This window comes from Papilio machaon, chromosome 6 (genome assembly GCF_912999745.1).
Source record: "Papilio machaon chromosome 6, ilPapMach1.1, whole genome shotgun sequence".
NCBI lineage: Eukaryota > Metazoa > Arthropoda > Insecta > Lepidoptera > Papilionidae > Papilio > Papilio machaon.
The window spans coordinates 4,748,316-4,769,134 of NC_059991.1; the positions used below are offsets into that span (position 1 = coordinate 4,748,316).

The 20,819-nt window shown below is 35.3% G+C and overlaps 2 protein-coding genes across 2 annotated transcripts in view; both read right to left on the reverse strand.

The window, feature by feature from the left end:
* Positions 1 to 560: 560 nt before the first annotated feature.
* On the reverse strand, positions 561 to 5,945 carry LOC106714851 (protein odr-4 homolog). Its single transcript, XM_014507970.2, has 7 exons — positions 5,767 to 5,945; positions 5,496 to 5,694; positions 2,478 to 2,827; positions 2,153 to 2,329; positions 1,609 to 1,816; positions 1,204 to 1,380; positions 561 to 823 (listed from the first exon to the last, which is right to left on the reverse strand). Exons 1-7 carry the CDS (start codon positions 5,860 to 5,862, stop codon positions 633 to 635), a joined length of 1,398 nt encoding a protein of 465 aa, XP_014363456.2. The 5' UTR covers positions 5,863 to 5,945; the 3' UTR covers positions 561 to 632.
* A 1,565-nt stretch (positions 5,946 to 7,510) lies between these two features.
* LOC106714772 (nuclear migration protein nudC) overlaps positions 7,511 to 20,819 on the reverse strand; it is a 41,812-nt gene continuing 28,503 nt past the window's right edge. Inside the window, exons 5-8 of the mRNA XM_045678460.1 lie at positions 9,198 to 9,386; positions 8,632 to 8,704; positions 8,202 to 8,331; positions 7,511 to 7,763 (exon numbers count right to left, since the gene is read on the reverse strand). Coding sequence (XP_045534416.1) covers positions 7,712 to 7,763; positions 8,202 to 8,331; positions 8,632 to 8,704; positions 9,198 to 9,386 — 444 coding nt within the window. The 3' untranslated portion in view covers positions 7,511 to 7,711. The remainder of the gene's footprint in view (positions 7,764 to 8,201; positions 8,332 to 8,631; positions 8,705 to 9,197; positions 9,387 to 20,819) is intronic.

The window sequence follows — 20,819 nt, forward strand, 5'->3', positions numbered from 1 at the left end:
AGTATACCACAAGAATACAAAACACTGTGTACATTTCGTAAAGTAAGATTCATTTGTAGGACTGTACAATTACTAATATTGTATGTAATGAATTAATTTATTAACAGTCATAATATTAAACACTATAATTTACGTACAAAGTCCTCTGTGAAGTGTAGTCATAGCAACGACTCATATAAAATTTTACTCAAAATAAATCAAAAACAAGTAAATTTTTAAGACAATTCATAACTTATTAAATTAAAAAGCATTTTTTTTAAATCGCTAGAAAGACGTAAAAATGTTGACTTAGGAGTTTTCAGTTTTACTCCCCATTCCGATAAACAGTAAACGCCTGTTTCTGTGTGACGATCTGTGTTTAATTTTCGGTGTTACTGTGGGCTTGATTACATACCGAGACAAACTCACAAAATATCTCAGTTTCAAAAAGAGATGATCTTTTAAAAATCGATTGATAACAATAAATAAATAAAAATACGCACAATTGCAAATTGTTTTATTTAATCTTTACTCATCACATATCTGTACAAAACAAGTTATATGTCACTTTATAATATAAAATTGAAAATAAACATTTATTGTGTTATAACATTATAATATGTAGACAGTACAAAGAGATACATGATATTATTTCACGATATAGTTAATAATTTACGCATGAATTCTGCAATACTGTCATAGTAGTGGATAAAAATTGACACAACCAACACTAAGAACGCAAAAGAAATGCCTGTTATGTACATAAACTGGCTAGCTTCTTGCGGAGTCGCTAACAACTCCTCGCTGCTTGTGTCTCTATCAAGTGCATCAAACTCTGATGTATCTGAAAAAATACGACGATAAAACAAAAAGGATAGGCATCTCATAATTTATAATGCTAAATCATTAAAATTCGTTAAATTAGATGTACAAAAATGGTTCATACAATTTCATGGAAAATTAATAGATGTTCCCTTCATTCTTTGACAAAAAGTGTAACTTAAGTAGACATCTTTTAATGTTTTACCCTATGTGTTATTTTCTATATTCTAACCAATAAAGTATATTTTTGTCAAAACTAACTAAAACACCGTCACAATCACGGGACCAGATAGGTTTGTGAGACTATAATAGAGAGGTAAATAAATGATTTACTATAACAGGAAAATTGTGAACGGTTAACTCACAATGGATGCCATTTACTACTACATAAAAAAAACATACCAGCAGGAGTCTCAATGTCACAGATAACATCTGCCTCCGTGATCTGCAAGTCAAGGAGCTCCCTTACTGACAGCAGGGCTTCAGCCGGCGCTTCCCCAGGGAACAAGTAGTCGCAGAGGTACAGAGACCCAACTGGTACTAGCACACGTCTGGGAGGCTCGTTGAAACACACTTTCTCTGTAATATAGATTGAAGTAAAATATACTTGGTTAATTAAAATCAAGACCATTTATAACATTTGCATTAACCTAAGCTTAATTGAAATTCGAAGCGCCAACAAGAAAATATGCTAAATTTGGAAAAAAAATTACATTTGATCTCGGTCTTGGTCAAGGTTATGTTTACTTTGAACCCACCCTGAGTGAAAATTAGAAGAAAGAAAAATAAATAAACATAGTAACAAACCTTCAGGTAGTAAATTATCATCAATTAATGCATCACAATGCATTGTAAAGCGTGAGGCTAGTGACCGTATAATATCTTGTTTGACGGCCGCTATGGCCTCCGCAATTGATGCTTTAGGGTACATGAACACACTGGATGCAACAATACCACTGAAGTGTATACTGCCATCACATTCTAAATACTCTACTGTCTCTGGTAAAGCATTCTCCTAAAAATTATAAAACTATTTTTTTAAACATTATGGACTCAAATTCAATCTATGTAAGCTTTGCAGTCTAGCAATAAGTGAGAAATAGCATGAAATTTACAACTTAAGTCAACTCTTACTGTGAAGGTTAATATTGTGATGTACGCTGCAATATTTAAATATAACTGTATGAAGTCAACCAATCCGCACTAAGGGTGCTTGACTAAATCCTAACTCAGTGTAGCCTCTAGCCCCTCATGGGAGACGTGGTGGTACAACTTAAGTGATTATGTAATTAGACAACTATAATAAAAGGAGAGGTCACAAATTAAGATAACAAAAGTTTTCCATACTTACAAAAGGCACAAATAATGACACATACATAGACTTGGGAACATCTTGTACTGTTTTTGAGCTGTTCTTTGTCTTTTTCTTTTTTATCAGTTGTTCAAGTTGCTCCGAGGGATCTTTCAGCTCTCCGTCAAGGAACATTACACTTGACTCAATAGTTTTATAAGATGATTCCAGTATTTGCTGAAATATTAATGGAATTATTTTGTACTATTATTTAGAAATAAATTACTTGTAGGGGTAAGGACATATATTGTGACCCATCTTTTAATAAAATTATACCTCTTTTCGTTAAATAGGTTGATTTGTTTTGTAATTTTTTTTTTCATACCTGAAATTGTTGTTTAACAGATATACCATTTTTCTTTACAATCACGGGATAAACTTCATCAAACTCATAGTAACAATCCAATCTCTGCCATTGCTGAGGTTTGGATAAAAATTTCCACTCAACGGGTTTAATGGCAACATTCTTACTGGGTCCTACTTCAATACTTTTACATGTCAACACTTTTGTGTTTGTTGACATATGCAAAATTAACCTCTCATTGGAATGTGGGCAGTTAGCGAACATTAAATGATTAGTATTCAGTACTTTATAAGTGTAGTTCAATATTGTTTTCACTTTGCTAAAATAGTTGGGATCTTCAAAAACATCTTCATCACTTGTAATAAATATACCTGAAATTTTAATTTTACAGTTAAATGCATATTTTAATCTTGGATAGATGGGTGGATGGATGGATGAATGTTTGTTTGAAGGTATCTCCGTAATAGCTCAACAGATCTTAATAAAAAATTGGTACAGCTGTAGAACATAGTCTGGAAGAATAAATCGATTACTTATTAAGATGATATCACCGCGCGGACGGAGTCGCGGGCGACAGCTTGTTAGGTATATTGAAGGAAGCAATAAAAATTTTTAAAGGGCAAAAATTTGTACACAAATTAATTTAGTTCACTATTGAACTTTAAGAATAGATTGAATTTCTGTAATTACCATTGTCATTTAATTACACTGGTCTGCAACGAAATCCTCCTTTGAATAAAAGTATGATCCGTTTAAAGAGTATACCATCCTCAATCTATATCTGCTTTTCGTTTTATGCTATCACGTCTAATTTTTTTTTAATGTTGATTTTAGATTTTAGAAATTATGGGATTTTTTGCTATACTAATATTACTATACTATGTTATTCTCGCGTTAAAGCAACTTTAATTGGTTGAGATTGTATTTGCACACAAATAAACGGTGTGCAGTGATAGAAAGAGAGAAAAAAAAATTATCTGACGCTTTTTTAAGCGAATATGAAAGAAAATTATATGGGAATATGATGTTATTACTGCAAGAAATCAAAAATTCACAATAGGCATAGAACATTTGTGTTGATCTAAAAGTTGTAGCAATTTTAACTGGCCTGCATCCTTGCAGGACATCCTCCTGGATGTCCTCATTGCAGTCCAGTTAAAATCACCAAATGGTAAATACCAAATTTTGTGGTTTTTTATGTGAGTGGGACAGTCGCGCAAAAGACAAACACAACATAGTAAAAAGCTGACCACAAAGAACGTTTTTTTTTTTTTTTCAAAATCAAAACCTCTCTGAGTTTGTCTCCTGTATCTAAAAATGTAAAGAAATATCCTTTCCTTCCTAGTGAAAAAAAAAAATTCCACCACTTCATATAAAGCTAGGTCTTATGAAAAACTTTGTGAAAGCCCAGTACTTTCAGTACTAGAAAACAAAGTTTCCCCGGATCAGGCGAAATTAGAAGAAGGAATTTTTGTAGGTCCTCAAATACTCGAGCTTATGAAGGACTCAAGTTTTAAAATAAATTTAAATCAATTCGAAAAAAGGGCGCAGACTGCTTTTGTAGAAAATTTGTGCCAAAATTTTCTTGGAAAAAAATCAGAACTATCAGGAAATCAAACAAGAACTTCTCATTTCCTACAAGGCTCAAAAAAGTAACAAGTTTCTTAAAATTCATTTTTTTGCACTCTCACTTAAAATTTTTCGCACCAAATCTCAGAACAGTATCTGATGAAGACTGTGAGAGGTTTCATCACGATATTTTGCACATAGAGAGGACACAACGGGAAATGGTCCGAAGCAATACTTGCAGATTTTTGTTGGTCGATTTATCAGGAAACTCCATTATAAAATATGAAAAGGAAAAAAAACGACTAAGTAAAATGGGATTAACAACTAGTAATGATATTGTCATATGCGTTTTAAAGGTTGTGTAATAGTGTACATCCAACATTATTTAAGTAATTAAATGAATGATAAAAATTTCATATTAAAAAATTGTTTTTCTTAAAAATTCCGTCCCAAAGAATATAGATGTGCTAGAAAACTTTGAATGATATATTTATGTTCAGTATTGTTGTATCAGACAAGATAACTGCATAACATTTGAAGGAGAGAAAAAAAAAAATTTTTTTGCAGACCAGTGTTATCAATATTAAAAGCAACAACACTAATACAAACTAGTTTAATGAATTTTCAGCAATTTAAATTCCTGACCTTTTAAAAACACACTATGGGTACATTTAAACTCAATTATTTTTGTTTATGTCAAGGAAATTATAAATACACTATTTTGAAGTAGTTTATATGCATAACATGTATGCATGCATAACAAGTTCAGCACCTTTTGTTTTGTGCATAAAATATACTTTATATTAATGGAAAATTAGTTATGACACCAAACAGTCATCATCAACCTGCCCTTATCCCTATGGAGGGTCGGCACAGTATGTACTACTCCTCCATACATCTCTATCAGCCGTCATATCTGAATTTACCCCCTTCTTACGCGTATCCTCTTTCACACAATCCATCCATACTTTCTTTGGTCTTCCTCTACCTTTATAGCCATCCACATTCAATCTCATTACTTTTTTATTTATATGACACCAAACAGTGTCGTCGTGAATGTTAAAGGAAACTAGATTTTAATCAACCATTTATATTTTTTAGCTAGCATAATACTATGTCTTTGCGTGTAGCATTGCCAGGCGTCCGGATAAAGCCAGACATAGGTAGGCTTTTTGATTGTGTGTCCGGCCAAAATAAACGGTGTCTGAGTTGTCTGGCTTTTGTTAGGCTTTTACATTTCCCAAATGAGAGTGTACCTATTAATACTGAGACAAAATCCTAAATAATATAGGCTTCCTACCCAAATGTCCGGCCAAACTAGCTGGTCGGTCCGGCTAGTAGGTTTGGCGACCTGGCAACCCTATTTGCGTGTATAAATGTGTTCAACTTGAATCTTATCTTTGCTTTTAATTTTGTTACAATGCTCTCATTTAATAAAGTTTGTAAAAAGTAATTGTTTTTCATACTAACCCAGAACAAACATTCCACCGGGTAACATTCGTGTAACATGTTTAGCATGATCAGCAACCCACGCTTCTGAAACTCCTAGTAAATTTTTAACAGGATCTAGTTTCTCTGAGGCAAAGCTACCATCGTTTGAAATCGCTTCACCGCTTTTTTCTTCTGGCGTTCGGGCTAAATGTATAACATTCTCTCGGGCATCTGTAATCTTTTCATACGGAAACAATCAATATTTATTTAAATTTCGTTTGATTCAGACCAAAAGTGTGCTTACACATACCTGACCCAGAATTAATCCTGTTACAAAAATTTCTTGAGATGCATATTGTTCTAAATACTGCAGGCAATATTCTGGTGAATATACAGTTCTAACCATTTTTCTCAATCTTATTCTGCATATAAACTGCAAAGGGATGAAATATTACGTTTACGTGTTTATTTTGATGGTTGAGGTTGACTGTTGACGTTGATAGTTAGCAGTGTTGCCGTTAAGATTGCCTTGGGTTCCCTGTTCTTAATACTTGTTTCCTAATACGATGATCTCAACAAACCTAGGAAAAACGCAGAACATTTTCTTTACCTTCTTTTTCTCTTTCCCATCAAATCTTCTGTACCTTGTCCGAGAAAAGGTGAACAGCATCGGCATTGGTACTCGAACAGCATATTCGTAACTCGAAATGCGTAACAATGCTATTTTATTGGCTTTTGTGGCGTACCTACTGTTTTAATATATTATATTATTTTATTTATATTATATTGACATGCGCAATTGCAATCCGTTGCCTATCTTTCATCGATTTAGAAGGGAACACATAGAAAGATATCTCCTTCGTATGCGTCCACTTCCCCTTCACATGTTGTACTTACAGGAAAGAGGACTAAAAGAAAGCCTCTGGCAAACACAGACTAAATGTGGAATTGCTTCCACGCCTATCTTCTGTATAATCGTGATATTTCACCAGTCGAACCGAACGCTGTTACAAAGTCAGAGTACAATAAAAGAGAATAAACGGAAGCCATTACAATCAATTTATTTAAAACATGATAATTGGATTGAGATTACTATATTTTACTATATTATTATATTTATATTATTATATTTTACTATATTATTTTACTATATTTTAAATTTCTTTTCTATGTCCTATTAATCTTATCGCTTGCGGTACTATAGTACACTATGTATTAGCCATAAAATCGCCTCCACCATCATTCATGATGTTGAATGTCTTAAAATTAGTGTAACATAAATTTTAATATTTTTTTTATTTCAAGGGTGCATGGGCACACGAAGAAATTCAAACTAAAGAAAAGAAAATTGCGCTATCCTATCCCTTGTCATGAGAGTTTCGTCGAAGATGCTGCAGTGTTGAGAGGTGGTTCAAAAACAACGGGGTACCCGTTTTTTACCAATAGTTTTTTGTGCATCAGCGGCGTCAACCGCATCAGCACCTGCAGCGGGGACTCCAGCAGTCTTCTCGCGATCGTCAACTCTCGTTAGTATACCATTTATCTCTACTATTGCGTAGGGCAAGTTCTTCAAGATTCAAACCTTACGGCGGTTCGTGGTTAACTGTGGGCATGTCTTCGCAGGTTGGTTTTTACACTGTGTGTTGATTTCCATACTGCAGTTAATTACGTCCTGTTGATACCTAAAAATATCTTACTTTCTCGTACAAAATTGCAAGCCGCTGTAAAGTTTGGATGATACTACGTTTGAGGATGTTGTGTTGCAGATCGGTGTGACTTCATTCGGCTCGAGTCGCGGCTGCCAGCAGAACATGCCCGCCGGCTTCGCCAGGGTCACCTCCTTCAACGCCTGGATCAGATCCCTGATGTAACCTTTCCGTTACTATTGACCAGACCTGTGCTGGTGACTGATACTCCATTCGATTTTAAATAAATGATAATCTACGCGATGTTTTGCTCTCATTTCAGCCCTTATTTTTTTTTCTAAAGTTTCGCATCAATTCAAATAATCAACTTCGTCAAAGTTGTTTAAGGATAAGGAATAAAACGCACAATAATTTTAAATTAACGTTTATTTTATACAGGCACACACGCCTTCAAGGCAGGTACATAATAGTGCTAATAGAAGCATACAGGAAATGCAGTAATCCTACATTATATGCCACATTTAAAATCAAGTGTAAGTAAAAAATATCTGGTCTTCATACGACAATCATTTGAATGAGAATGTTGTCCGCCATACGACATACGCGTAATTAGTTAAATTTACATTTAGAGAAGTCCATTTCAGGATGTTGCTCCATGAATCTGAAACAAATACGTATTTACAATATACGAATTATTTAAAGTTTAAAAAAAACTTAATAGCCTACATCTATGCTAAATTTCATCGAGATCCATGAATCCTTTCTGTAGATACCTTCCAACAAAAATCCAACCATCCATTCATACATTCAAACATTCGCATCTATATATATAAAAGAAAGTCGTGTTAGTTACACTATTTATAACTCAAGATCGGTCGAACTGATTTAGCTGAAAATTGATGGGGAGATAGCCTAGAACTAGGAGACGACATAGGAACTTTTTTTTATCTTGTGTGCATTTTTTTTATTCCGCGCGGACGGAGTCGCGGGTAAAAGTTAGTTTATAATATTAGTAAGTAACATATGAAACATCTTAAGACATGGACGATGTTAGTTATTGTGTACAGATGCTATTCAGAAGCCGTGTTTCTATACTTACTTCTTAAGTACATCTTGCTTCTTCTGTTCGTCGCTGGTGGGCAGGCCCATTTCCTTCTGTCTCTGGTCGTACATCATCTTCTCGACCAATCCGCGAGTCTCACCATCGAGGTCCGATAGCTTTGATGGTTCTGCAGTAAAACAAAGAACTTATCAATTAAATCTTCCTCATTTTCATGTTCTTCAGCCCTTAGGACTTAAATAATGCATCGAGAGAAGAATTTAGTCTGTGTTATTGCGCCATTTTCACTTATGCTACTCCACCTTTAATGTTTTGTTTTCACAAATCCAGTCTAGCGATCGAATCTAGCGCTGCATAACAATCAGATAACACCATACACAGCAATTCAGTGTGAATTATCCAGGTGTAATAGAACGCTAGATTTGACCGCTGGACTGGAATAATATAAACTGGGCATAACTGTACGTACCTGGGTTAATTTTCCGCGTAGATATTTCCGGGTCCGTTGTTACAAGGCGGCCCCACCAGTTCATTTTGTTAACCTAGAATTAATAACAATAATTTATAAATTTCTCTCTAAATATGTAAGGTCAAAAAATAAAACTGAAAAACAAGCAATATAAAATTAAAGCAGATAATTTTACATTCATGAATAAACCTATAGAACATTATAAAACAAGTTCAATTAAAATTCTCAGATAAATGTTAATGCCATAATTTTTATTATTTTGAATAAAATAATTACAAAACAATTTTAATTTAGCAAAATCTGTGTATTATAGACGCATCCTTTGTTGGAAAGAAAAATTTAATTATTTTTTATTACTTAACTTCGCTCAACTTTTTATTGCTATGGTATCGACAATCGAATGCTAAAGCTTTTTTGCTCCGAAAACATGAAACCACGAATAAAAGATACAAGAAAATAAATAACGTAAGTAAAACATATGTGTAGTATTTCATAATGTGGGTTTCCAATGTCTAAAAACCTTTAAAAACATATATTGACTTCAAAACAGAACTGCATGAGAATACCTTCTCCAGGTTGACGAGTAGATTACGTCCGTCTTGCAGCACCCACGTCGACTCCTCCACCTTGACGTCTGCGTCGAGGTCTCCGTCGATGATGGGGGGTTGACCCTTCACACCCACCGTCAGGTGTCGCTTGCTGATTGTCACGTTGAGGTCTCGCGGCCTCAGCACCTGGCGCAACGGCACTCGCAACTGGAACGCAAATAATACGTTAATACTACATTAAAGATAAACTTCTTCAGACCAGTAAGTTGACAAAGGAAAGGGGGTGATCAGAATATGCGTAACCGGTGAACATGTAATTAAGGGAGAGAGATTGGCTTGCGTCAAATATTTTCATCTTCTTTTTATCCGCTTGGCATCGCCTCCTATACAAATATCACAAAACCCTTAATAGTAGTACATATTTCAATGGCGCAGAATTTTTTAAAACTTTGTAAAAACTAATTAACAACCTGAAGATATTACCGACGATGCATAAAATTAACCTTGGTCTGAAACTGTATTGAACATTTTTTTTCGACAATGATTAAGATGTTAAGTAATGCAGCATGATTTTTTTAATTGTACAATTTTTATTAATGCGTATTCTCCATCAATAGTTACTGAGGACTAGATTTGCAATTCATGAATAGCGACATCTCATGTTTTATTAATAAAGCGCAGACATAGATGGGTCAGGTCAGCCGCAAGATCAAGATCATTCGACCGATCTTACGAGACGGAAACAAAGTACCTACATTAAGATAACTAGTTTCAAACACGTAGTTATTTATGGGCAAATACTTTAAATGCATACATATAATAAAATAAACCGCCCACTGAAGATACTAAGACACGAAACATAACATTTTGATTTAACAGAAGAAGCAATTCTATTTTTATCAAATTATAAGTCACGAGTCTTTTATTACGATTGCTTAAGAATTTGAGCATACAATATCCGTAAGTGACTTCTTTAGTTATAAATAGTTATTAAAGCAAAGGCAGATTAATTCTACGGTACGTTGACAGAAATAAATCTAAACAGAACTTCTGTCGAGCTTCACACGATCCATATACTCGCTAAAATTCCTAAATCAAATTAAAATATGATTGTTTAACGTGAGTATTAATTATTTTCACCACACTAATCATTATACTATGTAGAGTAACAGATGTATTTTACCTTCATAATTAATAGTTTATAGATGGCTAGATATCGTCAATAGAGATGTTGCAAAACAGCTATCTTAATGTCGTCAATGCTGACTGAGAGAAATAGTGGTTTGCCCTCGTTAAGATCGATCTACATGCTACAGATAAATAAGAATCATTTACGTAAACGGATATCAGAATACTCATGACAAGGTTCTTTCAACAAAACTACATAAACGTAAGAGAAAATTTAAAGTAAGAGTGCAGAAAGACCTTATAGCCGGGTGAATGTCGTATGTTATTACTAAATATTGTCCATCCCTTCAATATGGTTATAAACAAGAATTTATTATACAGTTAAATATACCAAAGAAGACAGAGTAACAAGCTCTGTAAATGAAAAACATTTTTGAACATTGCAATTTAATAGTAGGTATATTTCGAATCGAACATGTTGGGGATGTGAGATCTTTGTTAGCTGTAACTATCGAAAATCCTAAATTATAAAGCTGATGGATGCATGATAATAAGATGTGCAGTGAACAAATGATTTTGTCAAAATACTTACAGAGATTGCTACTGAATTAACAATAAACTTAAAGCAAAATAACCTCTATATTAGTGTCGCAATCGCAATACAGAGCGGTGGTTGAATATTTTCGATTTTGCGCACTAAAAATGAACTACTAAAGTATTTAATGGCGTGTCTTTCCATTACGTCACGTTCCAAAAGGTATATAGAAGGTACGCTTTCTCAGATATCTTTTGTTGACACCCGTAAAATAGTAGTTCTACTTCCGTAGTAACTTTCAATTTCCTTATTGATTCGAATAATAAAATGTTTATGTTTGACTTTATTAACAACATTGCATTAATCAATTTATTGACCAAAATGTTTAAGTTCAAATTCCCTAAAAATATCTATATAAAATCTATCAATTATTATTGGTAAAGTAAAATAGAGTTTAATCAAAATTTTATGTAAAAGTACATTATGTATACAAGATCCGATAACAACCTATTGGCAAAAGGTGTAAGGTCTTATTAAAAATAAGATTATTAATAATAATTAAATAGTTTCAAGTTAATTCGACTTCTTCATACATTGAACATTTTATTTCAAATGTAAGGCTAGAGGTTGTCTGCGTTCTGTTACATCCCTTGATTGCACTCTATAATGCACACCCTAGCTATCTTCCTGCCCATCCAGCATTCCTATAACCTTTATATACTTCTCATCGCTACCCGGCCCAGTCAGTCTCATCCCAGCATCCTATCTATCCGGACGGTTGTCCAAAAATTAAATATAGTTTTTTTTAAAAAGACTTCATACCCGAGGCTCATAACATTTTGGTGGCAGCGCAAAGGGATTCTATAAAGATTCCCAGGTCCGTCTCCTAATTCAAAACGATCATCCAAACAATTTTCAACGAGTATCCAGTGAATATCCAGTGAATATCCAGTGAATATCCTGTTAATTGACTTAAACAAGTGGCATCCAGACAAGTGCAGTGAATTCATAGTGAACACCCCTGGTGCCAAACGTGTCTAATCACCCAACTAGCCGAGCGACGAAATGATTGCTGTAACGAGATCCATCGTTATCACATTCTGCACACTGCAGTAAGTATTTGTTATATCATATTGGTCATTGCGATTCTCAAACTTTTAATAATCAAACCGTCTTATATCTTAATTGTTAATAATATACTCGATTTATTTTGTTATACACATTACCATGTTATTTTGTATCTAATTGCCCTTTTACTGTATTAACTGCGCTTTATTGTGTAATACTACATTTCATTGTTCTATACTGTACCCATTCACATTTAATTTAATATGATGTCTGAAGCTAGAGTACCAAGCCCTAAACCCGAAATTAATGTGACCGACGCAGAAGACGATGGACAAATGTCCTGTCCCCCTATATCGGGGCCTGTAACTAGGTCCCAACAGAAAAAGAAAATAAACAGTAGCAAAATAGAATTAGATTTATCAACCTTACTCAAATTTATAAAACCTTACGATGGCAGCCGCGAAACCTTAAACTCTTTCCTTGTCAATTGCAACAACGCCTATGAACTAGCTTCAGAAAATCAAAAAGATATATTATTTAAATATATACTATGCCAACTCCAAGGGAAAGCACAAGTAGCGTGCTCCGTTAAAGAATTCGCTAATTGGGCCCAACTTAAAGAGTTTCTGAAAACGCAATTCACAGAACGCAAACATTATGCGCACTTGCTGATGGAGCTGCAAGAATGCAAGCAACGAATTAATGAACCCGTGAGCCAGTACGCTCTTAGGATAGAGGCGTGCCTCTCGCAACTGTTAACCGAAATTTCCATCTCTCATGGGCACAAAGCTCGAGAGATGATAGGACGCACCGCTGCAATGGAGGAACTAGCCCTCCATCATTTCCAGTTAGGCTTAACGCCTCGCATTTCGAACCTAGTTAGATGTAAATCGCCTAAAACACTAAACGAGGCAATAAATGCAGCGATTTCAGAGGAAAAGATACAAATGTTTTACCAACACCACCACCCTAACACACGTAACGATAGACCAAATTCATCACGACCAACAACAACACTAACACCTCGTTATTCGAATCAGCAACCGAGACCCTTCCCCACAACACAATATAATTCAAGGCCGAGCAATTCTTCCAACTTATTCTGTAGATACTGTAAAACTCCAGGACACACCCTGGAACAATGTAGGAAGAGAGAGTACAACAACAACCGATTCAAGGTAGATCAACCGCAAAAAGGCAACAACAACGCGTACATTTTGTAAATGACATAAACGACGAACACATGGACGAACAAGAAGGCTATGATACGGTAGACAGTATCCAAAAAAACTAGATATCGTCTCGTCCCGGTGTCGTACGGGACCTTCCTCCATAAAAAGCGACACCAATCAAGTAGCTAAACCAAAACCAACCCTTTCGCGTGTCAAATCTACTCCTAAATACCCACGACCGACAAACAGGGTAGCCAGCCCCAAACCTACGGTCCAGCCTTTGCAAGAATCGTTACATGATTGCCTTTCAAAGGACTCTATACCCACGCAGCAGCATAGTAATGTTGAACTGCCACACTCTTCGAAATCCACGCTAAAAAGGGAAATCAAAAATCCATCGGATTCATCTAAAATAGACGTTTTCGAAATAACAAACAATCCTGCAAAAATGCTACTACCACACGTCCTTGTTGAAACCTCTATTTCAGAAATCCCATTATCCTTGTTAGTAGACTCCGGTTCTTCGGTAAGCTTATTAAAATATTCTTGTTTAGAACAACTTCCAAAACTTAATAAAGAAATAATCCAACTAAAGGGGATTGATTCTTCCGAAGAAGCTATTAGAACCAGAGGCCATTTTCAATTAAAACTGAAATTACCCAAAGGTAGCATATCTCATAAATTCCACGTGATTGATAAAATACACTTGCCTTATGATGGCATCATCGGTTCTGATCTATTAAACGCACATAGCTGCAACATCGATTATAACGAGAATTCTCTCCATGTGAACAAGACATCTCTCAAATTATTATTCCATGATCCCGCATATTTGATTCCACCTAGAAGCGAAGCTATTATAGAATGTTCTGTTGCAAACCCCAAACTAAAGGAAGGGTTGATCTTGGACCAGAAACATTCGAAAGGGCTGTTGATTGCAAACTGCCTAGTCCGTGTTAAAGGAAATAATAGGGTAAATATTTCAGTCGTAAACACGTCTGACGAAGCCATAACCGTCAAATCAAACCTTAATCTTAAACTTACCCCGGTCGATCCTACAGAGTTTGAGGAAAAGCCAAATAGTCCAGTCAATCACGTAAACGTTTCAGCCGATACCCTAGAACGAACTAGAGAGGTGCTTAAACAATTACGAGTATCACACCTTAATAATGAAGAGAGAGAAGCACTCTTTCAAGTATGTTCCGAATTCTCCGACATTTTTCATCTACCCCATGAAAACCTGACTTACACGAACACTCTACAACACGAAATCAAGACAACTACAGACGTTCCAATCCACACCAAAACATATCGATTTCCAGAAATACACAAAACAGAAGTAAAGCAACAAATAGATAAAATGCTCAAGCAAAATATTATAGAACCCTCCGACTCTCCATGGTCCTCACCCATATGGGTAGTCCCAAAGAAACTTGATGCTTCTAATACACGTAAATGGCGAGTTGTAATTGATTATAGGAAACTCAATGACGTCACGATCGGTGACACTTACCCCATCCCACAAATTAACGAGATTCTAGACCAACTTGGCAATAGTAAATATTTTTCAACTTTAGACTTAGCTTCAGGATTTCACCAAATCAAGTTAAATGAAGCTGACAAAGCTAAAACAGCATTTAATGTTCCTGAAGGTCACTTTCAATTCCTGCGAATGCCCTTTGGCCTCAAAAACGCACCCTCCACATTCCAGAGATTGATGAACTCCGTCCTATCAGGCCTACAAGGCATCCGATGTTTTGTATACTTGGATGACATAGTATGTTACTCGTATGACATCCATTCACATATTGTCAATCTGACCACAATCTTCCAGAAAATCCGAGACCATAATTTAAAGCTACAACCTGATAAGTGCGAGTTCCTACGTCGCGAAGTTTGTTACCTTGGTCATGTCATTACAGAACATGGTGTCAAACCAAACCCGGAGAAAATTCGAGCGGTTAGCGAATTCCCTATTCCGAAATCAGCCAAAGATATAAAATCTTTCCTCGGTCTGGTCTCATACTATCGTCGATTCATTCCAGACTTTTCGAAAATCGCAAAAACTCTTACCAACCTTTTGAAAAAGGATATCACATTTAAGTGGGAAAATCAGCAACAACTCGCTTTCGACACATTAAAACACAAACTGACATCCGCCCCACTTCTTATCTACCCAGACTTCACAAAACCGTTTGTACTTACTTGTGATGCTTCGAATCACGCAGTTGGTGCCGTATTGTCCCAGGGACCAATAGGAAAAGACCAACCCGTAGCTTTTGCTTCAAGAACTCTGAACAAAAGCGAAGTCAACTATAGTACTACCGAAAAAGAGCTTCTTGCCATCCTTTACGGTTGTAAAACATTCCGACCTTATCTTTATGGTCACAAATTTCAAATTGTCACGGACCATAGGCCTTTAAAGTGGCTGTTTAACCATAAGGACCCCAGTAGTAAACTTCAGAGATGGCGTCTCAAACTTGAAGAATATGAATACGATATTGTATATCGCAAAGGAAAATTAAACTCCGCCGCAGATGCGCTTTCCAGATACCCTGTTAACCCCATATATCCGGAAAATCGCGATTCTCTGAACGCCAACCCTGCTACTGACCCAAATCTTCATTCGCTAGACGAAGATTTAATGGACCTTCTTATATCACCCCCATCATTCCGTTCTGACGAGCTAAATCTGGATAACATAGAACCTATGATACTAAGCCCAGAAGAACCTCCTACAAATTGGCAGAATCCCGAAACCCCACCTACTGACACAACGATTCAACCTGAAATACAAGAAACCATACCCGAAAACTCACCTGCACCTGCCGATCCTGATCCAGAGATAGTTCTCCAAAGTCCTGAAACAACACAGTCGTCCGACGATACCTATACTAAATTCTTGAAATCAACACAGAAGTCATATAACACATGTATTGTCGAACACAATGAAGACTTACTCAAAAGCACAAATAACTTAATAATTATACCAACCTCGATAGACATGGATGAGTCCATGCCTTACATTCAAGAAATATTCCATAACTGTCCTAAACCGGAACGAGATGAATTCAATAAGTTAGAAAGATCACTATATTCCCATCTTCCTCTCACATATGACAATAAAACATATTTATTCTTATTTATAAAGGTACATCATTTCGATAACTACTCATATCCTGATATATTTAAATCTTTAAAGTCCGCACGAGATCAAATAATGATGAATTACCCTACAACAAACGAAATTAGCATATCCGATTTCAAAAATCCATTCGATAAACATTGTTTTACAAAAATCCACAACATGCTAAATTATTTGTTCGACGGGACAAATTTGACAATTCACGTCTACCATAATAATATTATTTATCCCTCCTTGAGCGAGATCCCTAAGATCCTAAAAGAAAATCATGATATCCCGATTGCGGGCCACTTAGGCTCCGCAAGAATGATCAGTCGTATCAAGGAGCGTTTCTTTTGGAAGAATATGCGTAGCGATATCGAAACCTATGTAAAAAACTGCTCATCGTGCCAAACCAACAAGGCCTATCGGCAAATTAATAGGGCGCCGATGGTAATCACCTCCACATCAACTTCCCCATTTGAGAGATTATCCATTGACATAGTAGGTCCCCTGCCCGAATCGGGACCGGGCAAACTCAAATTTATCCTTACTATGCAGGATGATCTTACCAAGTTCTCCCTAGCATATCCCATCCGAAGCAATACAGCAGAAGAGTCGTGTGAGTGTCTATTACACTTCATCTCATTATTTGGAATTCCAAAGTACATTCTCACTGATCAAGGCACTAATTTCACAGCCGAATTATTCAAAAGGACGTGCGAATTTTTGAAAATCAAAAATTTATGGTCCAGTCCATACCATCCACAGACCCAAGGAGCCCTAGAAAGGTCACATTCCACCCTAAAAGAATACTTAAGACCGTATGTAAATACGAATCAAGATAATTGGCCACGATATGTTTACACTGCAATGCTAGCCTATAACACTGCAATTCACTCCACAACTCACTTCTCACCATATGAACTCCTATTCGGACACAAACCACATATTCCCAGTTCTATCTACGATGATATCCCTGGAGCTACTTACCCCGAATATATTCGATTATTACAACATCGTATGAAAACACCCGGGACAAAGCTTTAGAATACATTCAGAGATCTAAAATAAATTCAAAAAATTATTATGATACACGTACTCGTTCCGTAGAGTATAAAGTAGGTGATTATGTCCTACTGAAAAACCATCTAAGGCTACGAAAGGCTCTATCACCTGCATGGAAAGGACCATACAAGGTCGTCAAAATACATGGTAATCATACACTATCATTACTCATAAACAGGCGTCATGTGAAACATCATTATGACGAAGTTAAACTTGTAGAATCTACAAACTTAGGTTAATTAGAATATTGTTTTTTATTTTCTTTTTATTTTTCATTTAGTAGTTTTATTTCTATTTTCCCTTTTTATCAATATTAATCCTATAGTAGGTAATAAGATAGTCTATTATATTAAATAACACCGTCGTCTCCTTTTCCTTACAGCGTACTGGCACTGGGTAACCAACAGTATGTCGAAACAATCAACGCCAGCTCCGGCATGTACTTTGACCCAATTGGTGAACTCCAAGTTAACGTTGGATACCTAGACGTAGTAATTCCATTAGATGTATCTCATATTCCACCTCACATTGAAAATTTAGATACTATAATTAAAACGGTTCAATTTATATGTAATCAAGTCGAAATAAAAATTTCAATTAACTTAGAATGTCAATATGTTTTAGAACCACTGACCGTTAGATACAACGATTTAGTGACGGCATTCTCTTCCATATCACATTTAATGACTCATCGAGCCAAGCGAAGTGCATGGATAGGCGGTGTCGGCGCCTTATCTAAAGTCGTCTTTGGTACTCTAGACGAAGATGATGCTATTAAATACGATAATGCAATAAATTCTATTCAAAACAACGAGTTAAAACTGAGTTCATTATTAAAAGAAAATATTTTAATAACAACTTCTATGTTGTCTAAATTCAATATTACCTTACATAAAATAAAAACCAATGAAGCCAGTCTTAACCGAGCTATCGACAAACTCTCCAGTATAATCCAGAATTCCACTTCGATTCAAAATAAACTTGTTATAAAATCAAAAATTAACTCTATTTTAAATAGTTTGGAAGCAGCCATAATAACTTTATCATTTCAAATAGAAGACATTACCAACTCTATTATATTCAGTAGCCAGAATATTATACATCCATCGATTTTACCGCCCACGGAATTATACCGAGAGCTTGTTAATAACTATATACATTTACCTATAGATAGTAAACTACCTATTAAGTTAGAGTTAAACAATATTCATATACTAATGAATATTTCTAGAGTAAGTTGCTATAGTTATAATCATAAGATTGTATTCATTTTGCGTGTACCCCTAATATCCTCTAAAGGATATAATTTATATCATTTAATAGCCTTACCAACCCCACATGTCAGCGAGAAACCTTATTCATTTAGTTTCATTAAACCAAATAACAAATTTATCGCAATGACCAATGATAAGCAATACTACTGCGCCCTCGAATCACTCGAAGACTGCATGAAGTTAAACACATATACTTATATCTGCAACATCAGAACAATATTTTCTACAAATACTAACCCTTCATGCGAGAGTGAGCTGATGACTAAAACTGTGAAGAACCTACCTGTGCAGTGCAATACAAAATTCGTGTACGGACAATTGGATTTATGGAAACCGATAACAAATAATAAATGGATTTTCGTACAAACACAAAGCAATAAACTCTATTTAGAGTGTCCCGACAACGTAATTACAGAAATGAACATCATCGGAACCGGCATCTTGAAAGTACCTAATGGCTGTATCGCGTACTGCAAAAACACCAAATTGACACCTAATTATAACAACATTAGAATAAAATTTCCAACCATCAAGACAGACTTCAATATAATTAATGACAGTTGTTGTTATTTTGATAAGTATAAAAGACAATTGAGTAACGAGTCACCAATAACACTACAAAACATTGACCTTGATAGTTTTACTCATGAGACAATATCTGAACTAAAATCATTATCCATAGAAGCAGAAACATTAATAAATGGAAATCACATTTTAAAATTTGGAACTCATTACTCAATCATAACAATAGTAATTTTAATTTTTATTGTAATCTTTTGTATAACCAAATTGTATCTTTATATTAAAAGTAACAACCGCCCTCCTTGGTTCCTCCCAAAACTTAACCCAACTCCAAAACCAAATCCAAACCCTGATCCTGCTCCGCCTGTTAAATCAAGCAAACATCGCTCCTCTCCCGAAGAGATCCCTTTACCAAAAATCCGTGTCAATACATAACCCTCATCTAAACTTCGTAACTTAAACCCCGAAGTTTAGTCTACTGGGGGGAGATGTTACATCCCTTGATTGCACTCTATAATGCACACCCTAGCTATCTTCCTGCCCATCCAGCATTCCTATAACCTTTATATACTTCTCATCGCTACCCGGCCCAGTCAGTCTCATCCCAGCATCCTATCTATCCGGACGGTTGTCCAAAAATTAAATATAGTTTTTTTTAAAAAGACTTCATACCCGAGGCTCATAACAGTTCGTTTACTGGCCCAAGAGTTGGCTCAGTGGGCGTAGCACGAATATTTGTGACAATCGCCTTCGTATCGTCATCGTCAATTATGTCGGAATTAGTATGAGATTTTTAGTGCACTTTACGCCCAAATGGGGCACAAATTTTAATAAAAATTTTGTTGACGATGTCACAAATTTTCGTGCTGGGATCACTGACTATGATTTACACACATTTATTTAAGAAATAATTGTGATATTATTAATAGTACCTTTATCCTTGACATTGAACTAACTCGACATCAGTGTAGTCAATGACAATATAAACTGACAATCGCTTCAGTCCTACACATGGCTTCATGATTAATGCCATGATTATAGACATGCGTTTACAATCACATATATCATCGATGAGCGGCAACTGCTTAATAAGTTCTATCATAATTATAGACTTGTAATAAATATAATGATGACGGAAAGCGATAAAAAATGAAAGTTTTTTTTTATGATAGATATACCAAGGGCCGGCGACATTGATTTAAAATATGTCACTGGGTTAGTGTTACTAAATCATAACTAGAAAGTTGACAAAGATTGACAAGCTTTTGAACACTCGTTTACTAGGAACTAATCAGAGGAACAGTAGAATACTTCGTCGTGATATTTAGATGTTGCCGATTCTACCAAGCTTTGAAAAAATTAGTATGCGGAACAAAATACCGTAAAATTTTTGCCATCTATCAGAAGTCAATACGACTCAAGACATAATAATGTGCATAAATAAAAGTAAAACAAACCAGATACAGAAAAAAGTAAGGAAGCTGCTACAACGGCAGTTGTACTACACAAGTTTTTTTTATGTCTTGTTTAATTAACATGTTTTGTTGGTATGACCAATAACACTTGAAATATGTTTGTTTTCCTATTTAATACATGTAGTAATACGTTCATGGATATAATTAGAAACACGTACAATATATCAATGTTTTTATAAACCTTTAAAACGGTCAAAAATGTATTTATTACATTTTTTTATTCTCCACTTAAGTTTACGTATTACTATAATTTTATCCAAAAAACATTTTTATT

Coding starts and splice junctions, on each gene's coding strand:
- LOC106714851 (XM_014507970.2), bottom strand. CDS start 5,862: ATGGTTAGAACTGTATATTCACCAGAATATTGCCTGCAGTATTTAGAA. Junction 2,828..5,495: donor CGGTGGAATGTTTGTTCTGG/GTTAGTATGAAA, acceptor TTAAAATTTCAG/GTATATTTATTACAAGTGAT. Junction 824..1,203: donor TGACATTGAGACTCCTGCTG/GTATGTTTTTTT, acceptor GTATTTTTTCAG/ATACATCAGAGTTTGATGCA.